Here is a 25,887-nt window from a genome sequence, read left to right as displayed (position 1 = left end):
GAACTGCCACATCACACCATCTCTGTTGGGGCCTTCTAGGCTGGCTCACAGCCCCCTGACGGCTGGGAGGATGGCTTACAGCACGGGATCGCTTTATCTCATCACAGGAATGTATTCTTATTTAATTTATTTAGGTATGTATAATTATTATGGTTTATGGGTTGGTATGTGCTCCTTTTCTATGCACTGCACCCTCAAGTGGTAGTTTTCTTTATAGCTAATGAATTACAGAATTCAGTGTGGAAAGTAAACAATAAAGAACACAGATGACACAGTGAGGAGGAGCAGCAGCAAATACAGTTCAACTGAAGACAATTAGTTTGTACTTTTGAAAGGAGTTCCTGGTATGGAACATATTGCTGTATTGGAAGGATTTTCCACTAGTTTTATTATTGGATGTAAGTTAATAAAAGCTTACTGTATTCTGAAGATTGGGAAGTTTACACACCTGGAATTATTCTAGAAGTTAAGAGCTGGAAGTGATGTGAAGCACAGTGACTGTATGATGAGTCGTAATGTAGAGGATACCTAGCCTACAAAAACCAACAAGTGGGAAAATCATTTATGAAGCCACCACAATGTAAATTTAAAGAGACAAGAGAATCTGTCAGGGAGAAGGGCCCAACATAAGGGAAAGTGGACAAGCCTGGCTTTGGTGGACAGCTTTTAACTTTACACCAGCTTTTGTTTTCAAATGACCCCCCCCCTCCTCCATTACTATTTCTACACACGAGGCTTCAAAATAAATTAACAGTTAAATATATTCTTAAATCAGTGATGCAGGGCTCTAGTTTGTTTCTTGTTGAAGCCTGGTTCATGACAATATATAAGTTGTATACTGAAATAGAATTTCTATATGAAAATTGTTACCCAATACATATTTAATAAAAGGGACAAATGAGGGGGGGGGGTTCTTCCTTAAATTTGATCATACTAAATAACTGAAGGTATAGTAATTGCCCTGTTACTGTTCAATATAAAAATAAGGTTACAGCTCAATGGGAGGAGGAAAGTCTTTGCCCCCAGGTTCACACAGTGAATTAGTGAAGGGCCCTTGAGTAACATACCATATTGAGAATGGCCTGATCAGGGAAAATCAAAGCATTTGCTACAGCAAAGAGGAGGAAATCCCATTGACATGGCCATTCTGACATATCAAGTGTAGAATTAGTCAAGCACAAAAAATAAGCTTTTACAAGTAAGATTTTCATTTATCAATACACACTTTTTGGCAGTTTCCAGAAAGATACAACTCCAGCTACGAAGATAACCACTGAACACACACCCATTGCAGCTCCCAGAAGGGACCACACATTGAATTGGCCTGCAAGAGAACAAAGAAATAGTTAGAGGAATAAAGAGTGTTATATTTTACTTTAAACTGCAATTGTGTTCACATCATGCATATTACCACTTCTAGGCATAAAGGGAAGGGATCCATCTCTCTTCAGCTCAATTGGGCCAGAAGACACAAACACCTTTACTGCACCACCATCCATCCCTTCAGCACTGCGACCTACAGGAGGAATTAGGAGTCCATCAAAACAAATGGACAAAAATGCATGCAAAATGCCCCCCCCCCCCCCCTCTCAAACAGAGCTCTTACCAAGCCTCTGTTTCCCTGGAATGCACCGTCTGCTACAGAGGCTGTCTGATGGCCGGTTTGAATCACATATCACAACACCGCAGTGGAAGTAAATCTGAAAGACAGCACACCTTGTCAAGCAAAACTAGCATCAATAGATCAGGCAGTACCATCATCCAATGAGGATTACTGAATTGAACAACAAATATATTGCATCATAAGTGTTTCTTGCAAAAGTGCAGTTACATGTTTTCATTCCAACTCACTAAAGATTTGAGAACAGCGACTATTCGTTGCTTGCAAAGCAATCCAAACCATGCATTGTGGTACAAGATCCCCATCCCAACACTCCACTTTACCTGTCCTTTCAGTGCATCCCGGCCGCTTGTGAAGGAAAACATTTTCACTTCAAACCTCTTCAGATGGGAAGGGAACAGCACTCTTGCATTGCTGGAGACTGGGTGAAAGATGGTCAAGTACTCATCTGCAGAGTTCTCACAACTAGAAAGAGAAAGTAGGTCAGGAGCACATCAGCCACAACTCCAATTCCTAGGTTTTGTAGCAGCAATATCATATTCCTGCATCTTACCTGTCCACAACAACATCCCACTTTGGAGAGCTATTCCTGTCAGCAGAATAGGTTGCCCAGCAGTTCTCCAAAAACAATTCAGCCTGTGGATCCCTGCTGTACAGGAGTTCTACCTCAAAATACAAGGGTCTTCGCAAGTACTTCACAACAGGGTAATCCCGAGCTCCATAGAAGTCATTGTAGGTTGAATCTGCAGAGATGCAAGGGAGAATTTTATAGGTGGAAACACACTACTAGAACATCTATATTATTTCAATTGCCAAGTCATACCCAATGCAAGCCGCATGATGACTGCAAGGTCCCCCACGCCAGGCTGGACTACAGGTGCATGATTATTCTGGTACAAGAACTGTACTACCTTGGTGTCATTGACCAGATAGTGACAGGCAACTCTAAGCCTGGAAAGAGGAGATGGGGTTAGGAGAGTTTCAGGCTCAACCACAAGGATACTCAATTTGATTGCAATCCTTACCGGTAAGATGTGAACAGCACTTCATTCTCATAAGTCAGGAGGTTGTTGTCAAACTGGAAGAGAAATCACAAAAGGCTCAGGTTGCAATGAACTTGTAGATTTAGTTTGGAGCTGCATACCAAGTTGCAGACTAGCTAATATGGTACTCAGGATCATCCCCAGCTGTGTACTAACTTTGTACCAGTTTCACAATTTAAAAATAAAAAGCGTTGGTTATGAATATTGCAATTTCATAATTGAACACTTTTTTGGGACCTCATGTTTATTACAGTTAGTATGATACCACAAGTCTGTCTACAGAAACTGCTAGACTAATTTGGTATGGTTTTAGTAACCTCTAGGAGGGCAACAGCAGTTATTTTGGATTTGTTGCAAATACACATTTGAATACACGGCTGGCAACTCTTGAGCTGCAATTGGTATTAACTTGTGTACTAGTTTAGTCCCATCCTACGTACTAACCACGGGATCTTCCCCAGTTAGTACGCTCCTTCCAGTTCATTGCCATTGACCCAAAAGGTCTATAGGCAGCACATGCAATGCCATAACCAAGAGTCATGTGTCGCAGCACCTTTGTCAACTGGACAAGCAGTTCAATACAAAGGTGGCATCCTTCAGATGTACACAATTCATGCAAGTAATTCAGCAGAGAGAAACACCGGTCACCATGGCTCCCCAGATTGATCCAGGGGTGTTGTGGCCAACTTGTCAATATGTTGAACCGCCTCAAAATATGGTTTTAAAATGTGTCAATACTAACCCTTCTAGTTGTTCCACAGGAGTTGACATTGAAGTAGAAAACTGCATTGATAGCATCAGACTGAAGAGGCCGGCAACTTGGATCCCTTAGTGTTAGTTGACTTGGAGACAAGCTGGGGACAGATTCCACTTTCACAGCGAGAGCTGCCATAGTTCCATTGGTGAAGCAATCTGAAACACAGCATTTGGATCCAGGTTAAGGAAACAGATTATAGCTTCAATACCACTCCATGCAACCTTTGGCCAATCTCAAAAACAGCTATCATAAAGAATGCTTGGTCTGCAGGAGAGTTACCAATCATCTTTGTAGGGAAACTGCAGGACAGAGAAAAGTCAGCCACCACAACCATGGTGCCAACATCCTTCAAGGTCAAGTCAAGCCTGCTTCTGATGCCTGAAGAACTGATCACCTACAGAGACAATACATCAGGTCAGTAATGTGTTGAACCCAAGACAACTAAAAACACATTAAAGTGCCATCACTTACTTCATATGTGGCATCAACTGAATTGTATGGCACAGTCATCCAGAAATTGGTAGCGTTGGCATTATACTTGTACAGGGCAAGCAGACTTCCACCAAGTTCTCTTGAGCCCACAAAAGGAACCCAGTTGCGACCCATGTTGCCATATGTTACCATGGTATAGAATGCAGCACCATCACAGTAGCCAGTTACTGTAGGTAGAACTGCAAGAGGAAGAGCAGTTGTCAGGGCAATGGACTGGATTGGTCAGAAAAGGGTAATTGTAGACCACAAACAAACAAACAGTCAGGCACTTACTGATGTCTTTGAGAATGGCTTCGACTACAGCAGGATGAGTAAAGGGTGTATTCTCTGGCACTATATTCAGCAAGTAGGTCAGGGGCAGAATGTAGGTTCTGGTGTCTGGAGGAGTTACCTGAAAGAAAAGCAAGGGTTTGTAGGATTAAACCCAAAGTCAGACAGAAGCAACACATCCACAGGAAGCAAGTGTTTTCAAAGGGCAATTGGATGGTTGAACAGGTGGGATGTTACCTTTTGCTTCACATTGGGGTCCTCAAATGGCACCTGGAGAGTGTAGGTCTTGGATCCATTGGGAAAGACATGCTCCTGGACATTATAACCTTTTAGGTTGGCTTCTGGCACAGTTAATGTCTCTGGTCCAACTATAATTTTGACCAGCTCCACATCAGGCAGGAATGTCCCCAGGGTCACATTGAACACTCTGGCTTTAGGAACAGTGTCTGAAATTAAAGCATGCAGTTAAATGAAGGCTATGAAGAGGAGCACTGCAACAATCCCTTTGATTTACTGCATGTGGACAAGTTCTACATACTGTTTGTGACAACTGGTGGCCGAGGCATGAAAGGAGTGGTTATTGGATGAAGTACTGTGTACTTGGTCTTCTCAGGCCCATCTTGCCAGGTATGCTCCAGCATTGGTTCAATAGAGTAAGAGATCACATAGGTGTTGTCCAATACATGGCTCTGAAAGCACAGAAGCATCTTAGGAAGCAAGCTTTAAAATAAGGATTTAGAAGATGTTGAACTTCTACATACCTTGTAATATCCACCATCAGCTCCCACAGGAATTTTTACAGTGATTAGCTGGGGACCGACATCCAGTTTATAATCTCTATTATGAATCATTGCAGGGTCAAGCTTGCGACCATCAACTCCCATTTGAACATCAAGGGTAGTAATTTGTGGTGTTGGAACAAGAGAAGGTAGAACACGGGGAACATTCCATGTAATCATCTGTTCTGTGAAGGCTGTTCCATCTGACAGAAAGGAACTCCATAGACTTGGTATAGAAAATTCATACTTAAACCTAGAACAGTTCTTGAGCACCGTTACCCTCCATAAGCTTACTCACCAGTAGGACATGTAACTGCAGTGTCCACCATCATGACCATCCATCTTTGCTTATAAAAGGTGGTTGACCTTAGCACAGCCATTGGTACAGTTTGGATCTGTTAGAGGGGAGGGGGAATTTTACTAAAACAAAAGCAAGACTAGTCTACAGTCATAGTCTGGATATACTGTACTAGAGAACAATGAAGCCTAGACTACTTACCACCTGAGGCTGGCTTTCTGTGGAGTTGTATGCAGCTCTAACCAGAATTTGAGTTGGTGTAGTGTTTATGCCATAGCCATTTGTCATGGCCTGAGCAACAGTCATAGTTGTCTTTTTATTTGCTGGGAGATGGAACACAATTTTCCAGATGCTGTTGTCAGCAGCAGTTGCCTAGCAAAGAGAAAACCTCATTAGAATAGGGAGTTTGAACACAAAGCATCCCCAGTCTAAAGGATTTGTCACAGCAGATGGCTTGTTTAATAAAACATGAACTAAAACTGAAGGGTGAAATTTTAACAATGTATCACTGAAACAGTTATGATCACCAAACGTCTAATGGAACAGAGTAAATCCTCAAATACAACTGCGTACGAAAGAGCCTACGTGAAAGCATGTGGTCTGGATCGGATACAGGCAGAGTTTGTAGCCATTTATTTGTACTGGACCTTAATATATCAGTGTACCAAACTAAGACAATACTTTAAATTGCTCCTATACAGCAGACTTCAAAAAGGTATATCAGGACACATTTATCATGAAGGGTTTATAACCCTGCACATATGAAGCCACTACCTCAGTGGTTGAAATACAAGGCTTACACACTGACAAGAAAGGGTTAACTTCACCACAATTATGTTTTACCAAAACAAATCACAGAATGTTTATACAAAGCCAATGCCTTAAATGTTACACAATTCCAATATGACCACCCTCTTGGGAGACAGGTTAAAGTTAAGGGGGCCGTTAGATTTTGCTTCAACTAGATGAGACAGTAGATTAGACCTCAATTTAGGCAAGACCAAGGGGATGTGAATGAAGCAAATGCAAAGTCACATGATTCTACCTCAGGGTATGCAAGGGACCAATCAGGATCATCTTGAACAAAGTTTGGCTCAATAAGTGGCACACCTCTTCTCACAGAAACCTAAAGAATATTGAAATTAGTCATGAGTGAAGCACTTCTGTAATGACAATTAAAATACCCACACAACCCAACAAGTTATACTGAACAGCATTCACATCCTGACAGCCCTTACCTCCATGTAGTTTCTTTCACACAGAATCTCCCTCTCTGCCCATGGAGAATATCGGCATGTCATGCTCTGAACATAGGAGGAAGCTGAAGTCATAGCACTGTTTGAGAAGACACTGATTTGTACTGTCAGCTTGTAGGTCTCATCATTCTGGAAACAAAGGCTAACGTTAGTCCCAGCATGTCACCATTAGAAACAAGTTTACAAGAAATAAAATGATGACTCACTGTGTTCTGAGCAAAGCAGCTCAGCACAGAAGCAAGGAACTTGGCATTTCCAAAGAAGTCAACAGTTAAGCTATATCCACACTGTGCAGCCAGTCTTGGAGAGAGGGACACAAGCGCCCCCTTATTGTCTATAGAAAGAAATTCAGATGGCCTTTTAAGAAACTGTACACATGATCAAACAATGTAGAGATATAACAACGTGAACACCCCCACCACCCCGTCCCATCTACTTTTTGCAATTTTTTTAAAAACTATTTATATTTGTAGAATTATACGCCCATTCGGAACAATAGGTTTAGAGTAAATTATTTCTAATTCTGCGCACTTGCAGTCAACAAATCTGACTAAGGTTGTAGCAGCACAGGTCTATTTAGTGTGATCAGCAACATGCTTTTAAAGCCAACGCAAGAGTTTCATACCCTGTATTTGAAAAAAAACGAAGCCTGGTTGATGCCATACAGCGCAGGAGTGCTCTGTACTTAATTCAGGTTATTAAATTACGAGTCAACACGCTTCAAAAACATACATCAAAAGCTTTCTATTCAAGAAAATTGATCACTCACCAATCACATTGATACGAAAATACTTTCCAACAAAAGACTTATCCAACATCATCATCATAACACTCCCTTGACATTCTGTCCTCACCGAGCCTGCAGAAGACAACGATACATGAAAAACACACAACCGGCAAATAAACAGGAAGCTGAAAGAACAGCTCTGCAGAAGCGACCGTTATCGTACCTAGAGGGGGGTTCTGCGTCCAAACTTCAGTGACTAACACTGCTAACAGCAATGTTATTCTGCTTTGGAAAAAAAAACACGCAAGTGAGAAACACACAATAAAATGAACGTTTCTAAAAGTAGAGAAAAGATCAACAATTACCCAAATCTAAGACAACACGACATCATTAAATCCAAGGCAGCCCCAACCGTGAACTTCTTTCACCGTTATAAAGAAACAATAATAAAAACAAACCCGTCAGTAGTTAAGTTTGGTGTTCCTTAGAGCCCAATGGGTTTATAAAGAGGTTCAGGTGCTAATGGGAGCTAATTAGCTGCAATTGATGCGCGCACCTCTTTCATATTAGTCCTCTAATTTTCAATCAGTACGTTAATTAAAATAAATAATAATAATAATAATAATAATAATAATAATAATAATAATAATAATAATAATAATAATAATAATAACCCATTTAGAAGATTGTACTTTGAATTTAAGTTTGGCAGAAGTACGTGCGGAACAAACTGGACTGTCACCGACAAGGACTGTCTGATTAAAGGCTCAGCTATGGAGGCGTGTAGTAAACAAACCCCAATGAATAATAAAAAGCAGGCCGCGCAAATGAAGAAACACATTTATATCATGCAGGAATCCAGGCAGATGTGTTGCCTGCGCCGAGAATGACAGCTCGAGTTCTGATGTTAACATTCACAAGTCAATTACCCATTTTTACAATTTCCCCAGACTGATAGGTAGGCTAAGCAGATATTAAAGTAGACAATTTATTTGAGGCCACTTGATTTAAGAAACAGTGCAAAGCATCTCTTTAGCATGTCAGATTTGCCATGACAGGGGCAGTCCCGGGGAATAGAATGACCAAGTGGCAAATGGAAAGCACAGCGCTTAACCTGAAATACAACGCGCAGTATTGATTTAGAACAGAATCAACACAAATCGGATGGCGTGCTGGAAATTTGAATTGTAATCAATTTATTTAAGATTTGAAGTTCACATTTCAATTATTGAGCTTAATTACATTCATTATTTTATGTATAATTAATTCAATTAGTGTGTTGAGCATTTTCAATTTGGCATATTATCTTCGAATGTTGAGTTTTGTCTATTTGACAGCTGTTACTTCAATTCAAATGTTGAACTTTGTCGTTGATGTTTGACGCTCCGGCTTTTGCAGTTAACATTTTTGTTACATTCCACCTCTCATAGGTTTGAACACAAACGGGTTTATTTGTGAAATTGTCAGATTGTTTCTTGTGTATCCAGCGATCATCTGAACTAACTGGTTCAGTAGTCTGTTCCCGTGAATAGACAGCACATGCCTGAGGGGGTGTGTTCTGTACAGCTGTGCATTTGAGTAAAGTTTGTCGCGGAGTTTTAAACGTTCCCATGGCAACTGAGTCAACAAAACCAACATCATCACGCTTTGAGACGCAAGCTAAGGGCTAAGAAGTAAATGGTAAAAAGTGAAAGCAGTGTGAGTCAGTGGAATTTTTTGATTGTTTGATTTTATCAAATGTTCACGATAATCATGTATGTTCTGTAAATGCGGAATGCAATTAGTTGATATGTAAAAGCATGAATAAATGAATGGTGTCTATTCCTAACGCATCGGTAAAGTTCAGTATAGTGCCGCTTTTGTAGCAGCAAGCAGGCTTGATATCACTATGTAACACAATTTTTGTTCCTGGGTAGTAGGTGTTATTTCCTAATTGCTTATGCCTCAAAAGTATAGAAAATGGCTACTATTCCCCACAAACTTTGCTTTTGTTACCAGGACAGTGATATTTTGAAATTTACCTTTTTCCAATGAGAAAACGGACGAATTTGTGTCTTTTGGTTCACATAAAGTCAGAATAAAACAACATATGAATCCAAATTAACATGTATTTATACTAAAGTAATACAAAAATGACTACAAAAGATTTAGAAGTGAGTAGTTTTTCGAGATTTAAGATTATACTGTAAATCACTTTCACGAATCAGCCCCCAAATGTAGTCTCCCATCATGTTCTCGTTATACTGTCCTTGGTAGCGGCGTTCAAAGTCCATTATATCCTGGTGGAAGCGCTCACCTTGCTCCTCCGAGTACGCTCCCATGTTCTCCTTGAATTTATCAAGATGAGCATCAAGGATATGGACTTTGAGGGACATCCTTCAGCCCATTGTGCCGTAGTTCTTCACCAGAGTCTCAACCAGCTCCACATAGTTTTCGGCCTTGTGATTGCCCAGGAAGCCCCGAACCACTGCGACAAAGCTGTTCCAAGCCGATTTCTTCTTACTAATGAGCTTCTTGGGGAATTCAATGCACTCCAGGATCTTCTTTATCTGTGGTACGACGAAGACACCGGCTTTGAACTTTGCCTCAGACAGCTTAGGGAAGAAGTCTTGAAGGTACCTGAAAGACCCTTCTCTTTACTTCTAAAGATGGCTGCTCTCTCTCCGGAGGAGTGGGTACGGGGAGCTCATGGCAGTGTGGCACCGGGGCGATGGATGAAGGAAGGTCCGGATACGTGATAGCAGGTGCATTCTTGCCAGTCCGACATTTGGAAGGGTCCATCATGCAGAAGTAGCAGTTGCTTGAGTGGTCAGTGGGTTCCCGCCAAATTCTTGGGATAGCGAACTTCATGGCTCTCTTTTCCCCTCTGTACCATCCTACAAAAATACATTTATTTCACCCATGACTAATGTGTAAGAGATTCTCGCAACATTTTTCATATATGATATATTTATTCAATAACATTGAAAATTGTAAAACATTTTAAAATTAAAAACTTTTACAATTTTAAAAATTTTAACAAATTTTATAACATAAAATTCCGAGCAATAATTGTCCATCTTACCTTCCAGAGTTTTTTTTTGCAGTGCTCGCAGGTGAAATGAGGTGCCCAGGGTTTGTCTTGATCCCCGACAGGCATGCCAAAATATGCCTTGTAGGCCTTAGCAGATGCTTCCACGGAGTACTTTTTCACTCTTGTCTTGATAAATTTGCCGCAGACATAGCAAAATGCGTCTGCCGGATGCTTGCAGCCTCTTGATGCCATCTCAGAAAAATGCAGATATGTATCCACTTAGGCAGCTGGAACTAAACTGAACTGGTGGGCTTAAGGCCCCTGTATTTATACTACTATTTATATTACTGGAAAGTTCTAGAAAGTTCTAGAAGTTACTCCAAGTTTACTCAGCACTGAATCTATCTGGAATGTTCTGGAAAATAGGTAAATTTCAAAATATCACTGTCCTGGTCACAAAAGCAAAGTTTGTGGGGAATAATAGCCATTTTCTATACTTTTGAGGCATAAGCAATTAGAAAATAACACTTACTACCCAGGAACCAAAAAAAAAAAAAAATTGTTACACGGTGATATCTGCCTCCGGTGGCTTCTTTGAGGATTGTGAACAAATTGTGACTGAAAAAAGATCAAGAATGTACCAATCTGGCGCGAAGAAGCGTAAAAAGAAAAAGACTGAGGAAGAAAAACAACATGAGAAAGGTATTGTATTATTTGATTTAGCTCCGTTTTTATTGCTGTAGCTTGCTTGCATGCTGGCTGTGCCCAGGCGCGTAGTCACAGTGTACACATTGAGGCAGCCGAGGCCCTCGGTAAAAATCGACTCAATTCTTAATTGTGAAGACCAAAATAATAATAAAAAATGTACCCACTTTCTTTTTTAAGAGTGTAAAATTGATATATATATATATATATATATATATATATATATATATATATATATATATATATATATATATATAAAATGTTATTTTTTATTTCTTCACATTACTATAATCTCGGGCTGTGTATTTGAGTTGAGTGAGAAACTGTGTGCTAAACTCTTTCAAAGCAGGAGTCACAGTGTCAGCACCAGTCCCAGCAGTATCAGCACCAGTCTTACCGTTCAGCAGCAGTTACCAGTCCCAGCAGTGTAAGGCAACTTAAGTAGCAGTGAACCAAATGCAAGTCAATAAAGGTATGAACCCATCTACTTATTAATAGTGATGTTATATTCTTGTCCTTTTAAAATCACATATTTCTGACAGTGTGAATATGGTCATTGTAGGTTGCTGTGGTTTTGCTGGGAGACAATTAGTTTTGATCTTTGAAATAATATGGGTCATCAAATTTTAACATTAACATCATCATCCAAGAGACTTAATATTGCTTTGCAGTTTACACGAACAGTCTCCAGGCTTTGTAAGATGATAACTTTTACCTTTGTAACATGAACAGGATCTGCAAGAGGTTTGTTCAACTGTTTTTTTTTTGGGGGGGGGGTTCAAACCAAATCCTGCTTAGGGCCCCCCAAAGGGCGAGAAACAGTCCTGTCTATTACCAGTAAAACACACACACACACAAACACACACACACACACACACACACACACACACACACACACACACACACACACACACACACACACACAGAGGCAGCAGTTGTACAGTGTTATACAAGGAAAATAACAATATATACTCATGACACATTAAGTGTTGAGATGACGATATCACATTATTTTTACATTAGTAGCCTATTATTTATTTTACAGTTGTCACACACAGCCTACATAAAATAATAATAATAATAATAATAATAATACACATTTCAAGAATCACAAATGTATACAAATTCTGCCACCCTTTTACACAGTTGGGTTTTTACTGGAACAATCTAGGAGGTAAAGTACTTGCTAGCTGTCTGTCTGTCCATCCATCTAGTGCAGGAGTTGTTAACCCATGGTCCTAAAGAGAGCCTCAATCCTGCAGCGGCTCCCCTATAACTTTCCTGCCGTATCGGAGCGCCTGTCAGTCTGCGAGTGAACGGCGGTGTGAGCCGTGTCTTAGAGCGCATAACCTTCAAAGTAAAAAAAAAAATAAGATCCGTATTAATTTGGAATAGCATTAAAAATTGACGCAGACGTCTTCTTTTCATCCTTTCTTCATTCATCCCTTCCTCTTTTCTTTTGATATTTAGCGGAGAAATTGAACTTTTTATAGACCTCCTCGGAGTCTCCTCCCCCCTCCCTCGCTTCTGAGCTCCGTCAGCGGGCACAGTGCCGGGTTTTGTCCCCCGCCTTTAGCGCACAATGCCCCGGCTTGGCCCGTGTGGGTTTCCCGTCGCAGCCCCCAAGTGCTTCGTAGGCAGTGGCCCTCTATAATAGGCGCAGTCGAGCCGAAAGAGAGCACCAGACTCCAGCGGAGAGATAGCAGCAGCAGCGCCGCACACGATTACACCCGGCACAGAGTAGAAATGGGGACTCGGTCGAATTTACGAAGCGGTTCCCGTACTCGAAATGTCAAAGGTAAGTAAAAATAAATACTGAATCTTATAGCAGTATGGATTTACATTGACAATGATGTGTTTTATTTATTTATTTATTGTCATTTATTTTAAGTCTTTGTTAAGTTTAACACGCAGTGAGGAGCATCTAATAACATAAATGAGCAGATAGACTTCGTTTGTTTATTTTTTTTTCATCTCTTTTCAAATATTCATTTATGTACTTTGAAATGTTATATATTTGATCATTCACATATATATTCAACACAATCTATATATTATTAAATATACGGGTTTGGTCTATGTATGTATTTCTTTGTATCGCTTGTTTTGAGTTTGCGAACATGGTCCTTTTAGTATTCCTTATTTTTAGTCGTTTTCCGTTTGATAGAAATGTCAGACATGCTCAATCCATATCAGGGTCTGCTGCTGTGTATTATAAAGAGATTTCAGACATGCTCAATCAATATCAGGGTCTGCTGCTGTGTATTATAAAGAGATTTCCGACATGCTCAATGAATATCAGTATCTGCTGCTGCGTATTATAAAGAGATTTCAGACATGCTCAATCCATATCAGTATCTGCTGCTGTGTATTATAAAGAGATTTCAGACATGCTCAATCAATATCAGTATCTGCTGCTGTGTATTATAAAGAGATTTCAGACATGCTCAGTCAATATCAGTGTCTGCTGCTGTGTATTATAAAGAGATTTCAGACATGCTCAATCAAGATCAGTATCTGCTGCTGTGTATTATAAAGAGATTTCAGACATGCTTAATCAATATCAGTATCTGCTGCTGTGTATTATAAAGAGATTTCAGATGTCTCAATCAATATCTGGAGCAGCAGTGTGGATTAGTGGTCAGGGGGGCTCTGTACTCTTGACCGGAGGCTCTTGTGTGGGTTCAGTCCCAGGTGGGGACACACACACTGCTGCTGTACCCTTGAGCAAGCAGGTACTTTACGTAGATTGCTCCATTAAAAAACCCAACTGTATAAATGGGTAATTGTATGTAAATAATAATATCACAATTGTAAGTCACCCTGGATACGGGTGTCTGCTAAGAAATAAAATATCAGAGTCTGCTAAACAGTAGAATGTATGCTGTGCCATAGGAGTCTCAGTAAAACTGCTGTGCCATAGGAGTCTCATTGAAACTGCTGTGTCATAGGATTCTCATTGAAACTGCTGTGCCATAGGAGTCTCATTGAAACTGCTGTGCCATAGGGAGTCTTATTGAAACTGCTGTGCCATAGGAGTCTCATTGAAACTGCTGTGAAATAGGGAGTCTCATTAAAACTGTTGTGCAATAGGGAGTCTTATTGAAACTGGCATAGTCTTTTTTAACTGAAGTTTATGCCATAGGGCTTCATCAGCAGGTTACAAGCTGACAAGCTAATTATTAAGTTGTATACCCTGTGTGTGTGTGTGTGTGGTCATGTCTCAGTGAGTGTGTGTGTGTTTCCCTGTGTGTATGTGTGTTCATGTCTCTCTGTGTGTCAGTGTGCGTATTTCTCTGTGCATGTGTCACTGTGTGCGTGTTTCAGAATGTGCACCTGTGTCTCTGCGTGTCTATGATGTAAACCAATCATTCTGGTTTTCAAACAGCTTGCAGGGCAATAGTGAATCACTCAAATTGTGAATGAATGTGTAAATAAATAAATTAAACAAACTAATGAGAGAGTGGGAGGGAGAGGGAGGGAGGAAAAGGAAGTGAGAGAAAGAACAGCAAGAGGGAAAGCGAGAACGAGTGACTCGTTTGGAAGTGTAAAGGGATGAACTAATGAATGAATCAACAAATTACTCCCTGGAATTCTGGAGACTGAAAGATAGATAGAAGTTTATAACCGTTTGTCTGAGGGATGCTGTGGGAGGAAATGTGGAGTAGTGGTTAGGGCTCTGGACTCTTGACCGGAGGGTTGTGGGTTCAATCCCCAGTGGGGGACACTGCTGTTGTACCCTTGGGCAGATACTTTACCTAGATTGCTCCAGTAAAAACCCAACTGTATAAATGGGTAATTGTATGTAAAAATAATGTGATATCTGTATAATGTGAAATATCGTATAATGTGATATCTTGTAAGAATTGTAAGTCGCCCTGGATAAGGGCGTCTGCTAAGAAATAAATAATAATAATAATAATAAAATGACCGAGGTTGAGACTCAGAGACAGTTTAAATGTTCAAAAATAAAGTTTTTAATAAACAAAAATACAAAATAAACCGGCACAAGGGCCAAACAAAAAGGTTTTAAACATAAAATAAACACAAAACAAAAAAAGCAAAACTTACAAAAATAAAGGTTTCCAGGCTGGGCTTTGCCTTCACTGGATTCAAAAACAAACAAACAGAAACCCAGCACACACAAAACACTCTTGTTTCTTCTCCTTCTAGAACACTCCCCCTAGCCAGGGCCTCTCCCCTAGCTTTTATCCCCTGTGGCTGGAGCCCAATTAATAAATAATTGCTGATTATTCAATTAGGGCTCCAGCCACATCCTCACATGTTTTCCTGGCACGGAGGAATTGAACCCCCTCCCTGCCAGTCCCAACCACGTTCTTAAAGACGGGGCAGTCCCCCGTCACAAATGCCTTTTCAAGCAGTCACCCCCTCAAATGTTAACATCAAAGCATATCAAAGTTTAATTTCTTTTTTTTTTTGGAATCGTCAATTATTTTTACCCCGTGATTTCTCCCCAATTTGGAATGCCCAATTGTTTTTAAGACAGCCCCTGTCTCACTGCTTCTACAACCCCCCCCCCCCCCCCCACCTCCACACCTCCCCTCCTCCCCCCCCACCCCCACCCCCGCAGTGACTCTTTCTCGGCTGGGAGAGGCTGGAGACAGACAAGCGCACTCAAGCTTTAGTCCTCTGAAACAACACCGTACTTCAAACTGTCAAGTCAAGCTGTCCACTTTCTTCTTTCTTTGTTTTTTTGTTTCTTTCTTTCACACTGCAAGCCCAGTGTAACACAGCCGGCTCACAGGCAGGCAGGCAGGCAGGCAGGCGGGCGTCTGGCCACCCACAGGAGTCACTGGTGTGCGGTGAGACCGTGATTACCCAGCTGACTTGAGCCCCCCTGCCTGGGTGGCATTCTGCTAATTGTGCACTGTCCCCTGGGAGCCCCTTGGAAATCCTCTAGGAATCCCCTAGGTACCTCCTAGGAGCTCCTGGCCACAGCTGGCGGTGGCATAGGCCCGGATTCGAAACAGTGCATTCTGCACTCCAGGGTGTGCCTTTACAGGATGCACCACTCGGGAGTCCCCTATTATTGTTAAAGATAATAAAATATTATAATCAGATTTGTAGGTCAAGATCCACCATAAATAAAGCGGCTTCTTGTTCCTGATGAAGTCATTTCCACCATGCTGCTGATGTGCTGCTGTGTGAGAGTGCTAATCTGGAGTGAAATGTGTTCAGGCTTTCACACACACACATTGAGAGAGACACACACATTGAGAGACAAACATACGCACACTGGAGCACACACACATTGCAAGAGAAACACACTGAGACACACACACACACTGAGAGAGAAACACACTGAGACACACACACACATTGATAGAGACACACACTGAGACACACACATTGAGAGAGAGACACACACACACACATTGAGAGAGACACACACTGAGACACACACACACACTGAGAGAGAAACACACTGAGACACACACACACATTGATAGAGACACACACTGAGACACACACATTGAGAGAGAGACACACACACACACATTGAGAGAGACACACACTGAGACACACACACACAGAGAAACACACCGAGACACACACTCACACACACACATTGGGAGAGACACACACACACATTGAGATAGACACACACTGAGACACACACACACATTGAGAGACACACACACACATTGAGAGAGACACACACTGAGACACACACACACACACACACATATACACACACATTGAGATAGAAACACACCGAGACACAGACACACATTGAGAGACATACACACATACACACACACACACACACACACACACACACACTCATTGACAGTGTTCTTCTCTATTCATTGTCTTCCCTGAATTATAGAAGGCGTTCCTGTTTTTCCGAGTATTCGGGTTCCTCTATAAATGTCACCAAAGTTTCCGAGCCTCTCTCTGAGTGACTGTTCGCCCAGTCAGTTCTGTTATGTGCTGAGAATATTATATCATTGGGTCAATCGGGGTCAGGGGTCACTCTTAGAGAGATCTATGACAGACAACTGAATAAATGTTCATTGAGACATGACTTCAAATCTGTCTGTATATTGGTTTATCTGCCTTTCTGTCTTGTCTGTCATTCTGTTTATCTATCAGTCTATCTCTCTCCCCTCCCTTCTGCTCTCTCACACTCTCTCCTCTCTCTCCTCACGCAGGCTCGGTGTCTGTCTGGCTGTTGCTCTGGCTGGCAGTCTGCTCCCCTAGCCCTGCCTATTCCTGCCCCAGGCTGTGTGTCTGTTACCCCTCCCCGATGATGGTCAGCTGCCAGTCTCAGAACTTCTCGGCGGTGCCGGCCGGCATTCCCTATGACAGCCAGAGAGTATTCCTCCAAAACAACCGCATCACAGAGCTGCAGGCAGAGTCCTTCGGCTTCCAGACACAGGTACCGTCTTGCCCTGTTCACACTTCACATTCATGGGTAACCCCCTTTTCTCCCCCAATTTATAAATTGTTTTTAAGACTATGTCTGCCTCACCACTGCTGCTGCTGCTGCGATCTCCCCCGCAGTGACTCCTTCTCGGCTGGGAGAGGCTGGAGATAGACAAACACACTCAAGCTTTTGTCCTCCGAAACAACAACGTGCAAGCCCACACAATAATCTAAATGTAATTCAATTCCACTACTTATTTTGTTCATATATGTAGTCTTTTACAGAGTTTTTTAAACATACATATATAATTACAGGAAGGTAGGATGTTGGAGACAAATAGAAAATGTATGGGGGGGTCCATCTTTTAAGAGACACTATTTGACTGTTCCTTGAGTGCAGGTCTCTTAATACATGTTTGACTGTAACTTGAAATTGAGCTTGAAAATGATCTTCATCTCTCTCCCCCACCTCTCTCTCTCTCCCTCTCATCAGGTCCTGTGGCTCTACTCCAACAACATCAGCTCCATCAAACCCGATTCCTTCAGCGACATGCGAGATCTGGAGGAGCTGGACCTGGGGGATAACCCCTCCCTGCGCACCCTCCATCCTGACTCCTTCCGGGGGCTGGACAAGCTGCAGAGCCTGCACATATACCGCTGCCAGCTGGGGACCCTGCCCGGAAACATCTTCAAAAAACTCTACAGCCTGCAGTTCCTTTACCTGCAGGACAACCTGCTGCAACACATCCAGGTGAGAGAGAGAGAGAGAGAGAGAGAGACCTCCTATCTAATACAGTGCACCTCCAACCCTGCTCCTGGAGCCCCCCCCCATCCGATCTAATACAGTGTGTCTCCAACCCTGCTCCTTGAGCCCCCCACCATCCCCCCCCATCCTATCTAATACAGTGTGTCTCAACCCTGCTCCTGGAGAGCCCCCTCTATCCTATCTAATACAGTGTGTCTCAACCCTGCTCCTGGAGAGCCCCCTTTATCCTATCTAATACAGTATGTCTCAACCCTGCTCCCGGAGAGCCCCCTCTATCCTATCTAATAGAGTGTGTCTCAATCCTGCTCTTGGGGAGCCCCCTCTATACTATCTAATACAGTGTGTCTCAACCCTGCTCCTGGAGAGCTCCCTCTATCCTATCTAATACAGTGTGTCTCAATCCTGCTTCTGGAGAGCTCCCTCTATCCTATCTAATACAGTGTGTCTCAATCCTGCTCCTGGGGGGTGGGGGGGATGACAGGAGGCAGATACATACAGGAGAGCTATAACACAAATAATTTTAATTTCATAATTTAACATACAACTTTTTGGTAGTACTGAATTTTCATATGCCAAATATCAATCTCTGTCCCTCCCCTTCCCCCTCCCTCTCTCTCTCCCTCTCAGGACAATCTCTTCTCAGACCTGGTGAATCTCACTCACCTCTTCCTCCACGGCAACCGAATCCGAGTCCTGTCCGAAAATGTCTTCAGAGGGCTGGTCAACCTGGACAGGCTCCTCCTCCACGAGAACCGAGTGCGACAGGTCAACCGCAAAGCCTTCAGGGACCTGGGTCACCTCACCACCCTCTTCCTCTTCAACAACGCCCTAACAGACCTCCCTGCTTCGGCCCTCTCCGATCTCTCGTCTCTGCAGTTCCTCAGACTCAACGGAAACCCCTGGAGCTGCTCCTGCCAGGCCCGCCCCATCTGGGAATGGTTCCGTCAGGTCCGGATCTCCAGCTCCAAGCTCCTCTGCGCCGGTCCCGAGGAGAGGAAAGGTCTAGATTTGAGGTTCTTGAGAGAAATCGATTTCGCTCCCTGCCCCATGATGCCTTACTATCCGAGAGCCCGCGTCACTTACACCTTCAGCACCAGAACGAGATGGTGGTTCCCCAAATCGGGCAAGGCAAGCGGGGGGAATTCGGACAAATCTAAAGGCTTGGATGGAAAGAAAGGGCAACAGCAAGACAACAGTTACATCAGTCCAGATAAAAGTCAAACCAAAAGTTACGAAGCTGAGTCCACATTGACGAAAGTTAAAGAGCAAGACTACTGGGAGAAATATGAAAACGAAGACTCCACTATTCGTTGTTACAAGTTGGATTGTTTGAAAGAAGCAAACGGGAAATCCAGAGGCGTTTGTCCAGACGCGTCCCTCTTTCTCCTCTCTCTCTCCCTCACTCTCACCCTCTCCCTCTCTCTCACCCTTCACTTTCTTTTTCCTGAAACCATGTGAAGAGCATTTGTGAATTTCCCCTTAAAGTCTATATTGAAAAGATATTACAATTCAATTACTGCTCTGCAGTGTTGAGTTTCCTATAGACCAGCTCTGCTCTGAAACTGCTGTGCGATAATGAGTCTTATTGAAACTGCTGTGCGATAGGGAGTCTTATTGAAACTGCTGTGTGATAGGGAGTCTTATTGAAACTGCTGTGCAATAGGGAGTCTTATTAAAACTACTGTGTAATAGGGAGTCTCATTGAAAGTGTTGTGTGATAGGGAGTCTTATTGAAACTGCTGTGCAATAGGGAGTCTTATTGAAACTGCTGTGCAATAGGGAGTCTTACTGAAATTGCTGTGCAATAGGGAGTCTCATTGAAACTGCTGTGCGATAATGAGTGTTATTGAAACTGCTGTGTGACAGGGAGTCTTATTGAAACTGCTGTGTGACAGGGAGTCTTATTGAAACTGCTGTGCAATAGGGAGTCTTATTGAAACTGCTGTGCAATAGGGAGTCTCATTGAAATTGCTGTGTGACAGGGAGTCTCATTGAAACTGCTGTGCAATAGGGAGTCTCATTGAAATTGCTGTGAAATAGGATGAGTCTTATTGAAACTGCTGTGTGATATGGAGTCTCATTGAAACTGCTGTGCGATAGGGAGTCTCATTGAAAGTGTTTGAGAGAGACTCAGGGAAAGCACTGTTTTAAAAGGAACTAATCTAAAAAGTTATATAAAAAAATGAAATGTTGTCTTTCCTATATACTCGCTCTGTACAGCGCTGCAGTGTTGATCTCTCTTTCCTTTTAACCTGCTCTGTACAGCTCTGCAGTGTTGAGTTTCCTATAGACCTGCTCTGTGCAGCTCTGCAGTGTTGAGTTTCCTATAGACCTGCTCTGTGCAGCTCTGCAGTGTTGAGTTTCCTATAGACCTGCTCTGTGCAGCTCTGCAGTGTTGAGTTTCCTACAGACCTGCTCTGTGCAGCTCTGCAGTGTTGAGTTTCCTATAGACCTGCTCTGTACAGCTCTGCAGTGTTGAGTTTCCTATAGACCTGCTCTGTGCAGCTCTGCAGTGTTGAGTTTCCTATAGACCTGCTCTGTACAGCTCTGCAGTGTTGAGTTTCCTATAGACCTGCTTTGTGCAGCTCTGTTCATAATGAATTACAAATTACACTTCTTTTAAAGTGTTTTGCCATTTTTTCCCAGTTATGTCTCTCTCTCTCTCTCTTTGACTTTCTTAATTGCTACGAAATTCCCTATATATATATATATATATATACACAAAATGTGTTTCAGGTGTTACAATTTGAAACTGTTTTCTTTTTAGTTTGAAATTGTGTGTATTTTATTTAATTTCAGTGGAAAATGACTTTTTTTTTTTTTTAAGGGACTGGTCCATTTAGGTGCAGTCAAAGAGAGGGGTGAGGGAGTTTGGACTAGTAATAATACTATAATAATAATAATAATAATAATAATAATAATAATAATAATAATATGCACAATAGCCTTAGACCAATCACCCCCTATACTAACTATAATGGACTGTTCCGTGTTACTTTGTACTTTTTTCTTTTTTTTAAAGGTGTTGGATTGACTGAATTTGTGTAATTTTAGGAAATTGTTTATAAAGTTGTGTATTGATTTTTTTTAATTTATGTATTTTTATTTGTTTATTTTGTTCATTTATTTTCATAAGTGTTAGATCTCAGGAATTTAAGATTTACAACATTTTATGGATTTTAAAAACAGCACTGTACTGTACTGGGGATCTGAGAGCCAGCTAATTCAATACAGTCCAGTCTAATCTAACAGCACTGTACTGTACTGGGGATCTGAGAGCCAGCTAATTCAATACAGTCCAGTCTAATCTAACAGCACTGTACTGTACTGGTGATCTGAGAGCCAGCTAATTCAATACAGTCCAATCTAATCTAACAGCACGGTACTGTACTGGGGATCTGAGAGCCAGCTAATTCAATACAGTCCAGTCTAATCTAACAGCACGGTACTGTACTGGTGATCTGAGAGCCAGCTAATTCAATACATTCCAGTCTAATCTAACAGCACTCTACTGTACTTGGGATCTGAGAGCCAGCTAATTCAATACAGTCCAGTCTAATCTAACAGCACGGTACTGTAATGGGGATCTGAGATCCAGCTAATTCAATACAGTCCAGTCTAATCTAACAGCACTGTACTGTACTGGGGATCTGAGAGCCAGCTAATTCAATACATTCCAGTCTAATCTAACAGCACTCTACTGTACTTGGGATCTGAGAGCCAGCTAATTCAATACAGTCCAGTCTAATCTAACAGCACGGTACTGTACTGGTGATCTGAGAGCCAGCTAATTCAATACAGTCCAGTCTAATCTAACAGCACGGTACTGTAATGGGGATCTGAGATCCAGCTAATTCAATACAGTCCAGTCTAATCTAACAGCACGGTACTGTACTGGTGATCTGAGAGCCAGCTAATTCAATACAGTCCAGTCTAATCTAACAGCACTGTACTGTACTGGGGATCTGAGAGCCAGCTAATTCAATACAGTCCAGTCTAATCTAACAGCACGGTACTGTACTGGAGATCTGAGAGCCAGCTAATTCAATACAGTCCAGTCTAATCTAACAGCACGGTACTGTACTGGTGATCTGAGAGCCAGCTAATTCAATACAGTCCAGTCTAATCTAACAGCACTGTACTGTACTGGGGATCTGAGAGCCAGCTAATTCAATACAGTCCAGTCTAATCTAACAGCACGGTACTGTACTGGAGATCTGAGAGCCAGCTAATTTAATACAGTCCAGTCTAATCTAACCGCACTGTACTGTACTGTACTGGACATTTTGGTAGGGAATGTGTTCACATGCGACAATTGACAAGCTCTTACCAAGATGGCAGCCCAACAACAAACAGAAAAAAAAACGAAAAAATATTTTAACTTTTGTCATTATTTTAACAAAAAAGAAAACATTCTGTGTTGTATTGTGTTGTATTTTTATGTATTTTTGTAAAAAAAAAAAAAAAAAAAAAAAAAAAAAAAACATGTTGAATAAATGCTTTATTTAAAAAAGAAAAACCTAAAAAACACCTTTTGTGTTTCCTCTTTCCAAGCAAAATCCAATGGGACTTTATTTGATTTCATGCCAAACACACATACATCAAATATATTTCTGTCAATAAAAACATAATTCTTAAAGGTTATTAAATTAGTTTTATCTTTTCTTAATGGATGTCTTTTAAATTTGTAAAATTATAACCCAATAAAATAGAACAAATCGACAGAAATTAATGCATTTGTCGCTCGTTACCCTTTTTCATTTTTTTATTATTATAAAGTCCAGCCACTGTAAAATATCAGAAATTATCGCGATCACTAAAACCCAGCCCATCACAGATGCATCATGGGAACAAAGAACAGTCGTTTGAATTTGAATACGAATATATTCAATATTTGACCAAAAAAGAGGGGATATGGCAGGAAGACAAGTAAGAGAATAATCTTTTTTATTGTATTTTAAACAGGAAATAGGAAACTTTTTTTTTCTCAGCGTCTTTTCTGTGTTTTCAACGTGTTGTGTTGTCAGGATACCGTACACACTTAACTCGCTCAGTCAAAAATAGATTTTTTGAAGCTTAACTATTTATTTTTTTTGTTGTAATATTTTTTAAAAAAATCTCCCAATTTGGAATATCCCATTTTTTTGTTTATGGCTCTGCTGCAACTTCCCGTATCGACTCGGGAGAACGAAGACTCATCATGCGCATCCTCTGAAACAAACGCAGAGCAGGAGGGAGAGCCGCACCAGTCCCCTGCAAGTCAGGGAGAGCCGCACTAGTCCCCTGTAACAATGGTAGACTAGAAGCTGCTCCCACCTCTGCCGCCAGGAGACTACACGCCTCCGCCACCTCCACCGGCAGGAGCAGAGCAGCAGGAGCTGCCTCTTCCTCCGCCACCACCACCACCACCACCCACTCCGGCCGTCTTTGTGACAAGCCTATATAATAATGATGTGATATCTTGCAACAATTGTAAATCCACCTACATAAGGGCATATTTATTTTACTGGTAGCATGTCGTTAGCTGTGAATAGAATTTCAAATTATCTCCTGTTTCATTATTTGAAATATACAATTTCACAGTTAAGTCGGAGGTATATAAAATTAAGCAGTCCAACCCAGGCATTACGGGTCACCATGGCTGTAAACCGGCGGTGACGTAGGGTTATCAGTGAGAGACTTCCACGTGTGCTCCCGAGACATTATCATTTACTTGTGATATGAGGGTTTCCATGTGGAAATGGGCGTGGTGTTCATGTGTTTCTGTCATTGTTCATCATTTACGCGTGTTTTTGTGATTGACGCTGTCCTTCTCTGTGGCTGTTTTTTTGGCTGCAAACCTGATTCTTCTGAGTTTTAGGCCAAACGTGTACGCACATCATCACTTCACGAGTCAGTAACATGTAAACTCCCCCAATGAGGCTTCAGAGCATTCACAGGAGCTCATTGAGGCTTCAGATCAATGACATGATTCACTGATTCACTGCTTCAGGTGATTGAAATGACCACTGCTTCATGTGAAGCAAACAAATGATGCAACCCGTCTCTGACCATATGAAGTAAAGAGTGTTCAATTGGTCCGCATGAAGCAACACATCATGTGATCTGACTGAACCAGTATCAATACAGTGCTTCACTGAAATATAGAATAGCCTCCTCCTGGAAGGAAGAAATTATTCTTTTTTTTTTCTTCAATTCTTTATTTTAAAAAATATCAGCAAATATATTTCTTTGAGTTTTGCATTTTGGAAAATGTAATTACTTTTGTTTTTAATTTAAACTAAAACAAGGAGTTCTCCGCAAGCACACTTGTTTGCATTGGTGGGGATTCGATCCCGCGCTTTACAAGAGTCTGTAATTACGTGACTTACTTGTTGCCCTGGTTAAATTGTGAAATATTAAATATCTTACATAAGTTACAACACTAATTTCCCAGCCGAGTACATTACCCGAAGCCTTGCAGATATGCCTCCTTTTCTAAGCAACATTGTCGTGTTTTTAATTGTGCAACAATTTTAAATTTCAAGTATGATAATTCATGACTTTTTTGTTGGGTAATCACATGTGCGGTTGATATGTAACCAGATAACAGAGAAATTATAAAATGTAACTTCATTTTGTAAGTCAAAAATGACACAGTAAAAGCCTGACGGACCCTGTAAAAAGCATGCTGTACGGGGTCTATTGTGCACATGAGGCTACATAATTTCAGATACCTTCTACCAGGAAATAATGTGTGTAATAATGATGCAGCTCTGCCACCACTAGTAATTACACTATATTCATCATTTAAATGCCCTTCTATCACTTGTACTAATTAAACATTTTCCTCCACTTTTCTACTGATAAATTCACAAAACAGACATCCTGCAGGTTTTTGACAGAGCTATATTGTATCTCATTGTTGTGCAATTTCCAGTGTGGATACCAGTAGGCCTTTTGTAGCAGTGAGGGTTGCGTGCGAGCCAACAAGATGACTAGAGATAGGATATTACCACAGCGGCTCCTTCTGTACCTTTTCCCTCATGTGTTCTTTTGTCTTTATTTGAACATGTGATTTGATTTCTTCAATAATGACATCCATAATCATCTCTTCCCCTTGTCCTGTTCCAAACATAACTGTTTGCGGCACCACCTCTTTACCTGCCTTTTTTAAAGCCTGTTTTTCATGTTCCTTCATTGCTACAGTAAATCCATTTCTAGCCTCACTAAGTAGCATTTTGGGCAAGCTCTTCACATTTTTCACAAAGGTGTTTGTTGCTGCTTTAACATCTTTGAAACCTTTGCTTAGAAGTGTACCAATTCCACTGCTAATCAGTGATAAACCAATAGAGATTGCTTTGGAAATAGCCCAAGACTCCCAACTGAATTCTCCTGTGACCATAGCTGTTACTCCATCAATGCAGTCAGATATCCCCTCAGTAATCGGTGCCATGCCAATAGTGGAAAGAGAGCCAGCTGTTAGAACGGCTAGAAGTACTCCTGCTACTATTTGTACGACTCCCAGTAAAAACGCCAGGAGGCCTTCCCAGCAGAAACGGGGTTTCTCCTTTACAGAAAACACATTGAGGAGACCTAGTTTGTACAATTCATACAATTCTTCCTGTACATCTGGATCATCTTGAAGACCAAGAGAAACCAGACTCATCTGTCATAGCATCACCATCTTTGGCCTTGATGTCCTTCAGCTTTTTAATTGATGTCAATATGTTTTTCTCAAAGAAATCAAGCACTTGAACTTTGATGTGTATGTTCTTCTGAAACTCTGTT

The 25,887-nt window shown here is 41.4% G+C and overlaps 2 protein-coding genes and 1 long non-coding RNA gene across 3 annotated transcripts; 1 reads left to right on the top strand and 2 right to left on the bottom strand.

The window, feature by feature from the left end:
- Nucleotides 1–579: 579 nt before the first annotated feature.
- LOC131703047 (uncharacterized) lies at nucleotides 580–1,511 on the bottom strand. Its single transcript, XR_009309667.1, has 2 exons — nucleotides 1,412–1,511; nucleotides 580–1,324 (listed from the first exon to the last, which is right to left on the bottom strand). It is a non-coding gene; the product is annotated as an uncharacterized LOC131703047 (long non-coding RNA).
- A 1,987-nt stretch (nucleotides 1,512–3,498) lies between these two features.
- LOC131703107 (uncharacterized) lies at nucleotides 3,499–7,720 on the bottom strand. The gene is made up of 13 exons (XM_059005973.1): nucleotides 7,609–7,720; nucleotides 7,467–7,525; nucleotides 7,286–7,375; nucleotides 6,723–6,850; nucleotides 6,499–6,645; nucleotides 6,306–6,386; nucleotides 5,462–5,632; nucleotides 5,261–5,357; nucleotides 4,945–5,165; nucleotides 4,722–4,872; nucleotides 4,421–4,629; nucleotides 4,193–4,304; nucleotides 3,499–3,518 (listed from the first exon to the last, which is right to left on the bottom strand). The coding sequence occupies exons 1-13, from the start codon at nucleotides 7,632–7,634 to the stop codon at nucleotides 3,499–3,501; spliced, it is 1,512 nt and encodes a 503-aa protein (XP_058861956.1). The 5' UTR covers nucleotides 7,635–7,720.
- Nucleotides 7,721–12,707: 4,987 nt separating this feature from the next.
- LOC131703106 (reticulon-4 receptor-like 2) lies at nucleotides 12,708–20,083 on the top strand. The gene is made up of 4 exons (XM_059005972.1): nucleotides 12,708–12,759; nucleotides 17,144–17,364; nucleotides 17,845–18,102; nucleotides 18,745–20,083. Exons 1-4 carry the CDS (start codon nucleotides 12,708–12,710, stop codon nucleotides 19,573–19,575), a joined length of 1,362 nt encoding a protein of 453 aa, XP_058861955.1. The 3' UTR covers nucleotides 19,576–20,083.
- Nucleotides 20,084–25,887: the final 5,804 nt, after the last annotated feature.

The sequence above is a fragment of the Acipenser ruthenus genome, chromosome 32, assembly GCF_902713425.1.
Source record: "Acipenser ruthenus chromosome 32, fAciRut3.2 maternal haplotype, whole genome shotgun sequence".
Lineage (NCBI taxonomy): Eukaryota > Metazoa > Chordata > Actinopteri > Acipenseriformes > Acipenseridae > Acipenser > Acipenser ruthenus.
This window is presented reverse-complemented; position numbering and strand designations above follow the sequence as displayed.

What these genes read in the sequence shown, in the direction of transcription:
- LOC131703107 (XM_059005973.1), bottom strand. Translation starts at nt 7,634, where the DNA reads ATGATGTCGTGTTGTCTTAGATTTGG. An exon ending in TCGTGTTGTCTTAGATTTGG is followed by an intron (nt 7,526 to 7,608) that starts GTAATTGTTGAT and finishes TTTCCAAAGCAG; the next exon opens with AATAACATTGCTGTTAGCAG. An exon ending in AGTCGAAGCCATTCTCAAAG is followed by an intron (nt 3,519 to 4,192) that starts ACATCAGTAAGT and finishes ATCTGTCCCCAG; the next exon opens with CTTGTCTCCAAGTCAACTAA.
- LOC131703106 (XM_059005972.1), top strand. Translation starts at nt 12,708, where the DNA reads ATGGGGACTCGGTCGAATTTACGAAGCGGTTCCCGTACTCGAAATGTC. An exon ending in CCGTACTCGAAATGTCAAAG is followed by an intron (nt 12,760 to 17,143) that starts GTAAGTAAAAAT and finishes ACGCAGGCTCGG; the next exon opens with TGTCTGTCTGGCTGTTGCTC. An exon ending in ACCTGCTGCAACACATCCAG is followed by an intron (nt 18,103 to 18,744) that starts GTGAGAGAGAGA and finishes TCTCCCTCTCAG; the next exon opens with GACAATCTCTTCTCAGACCT.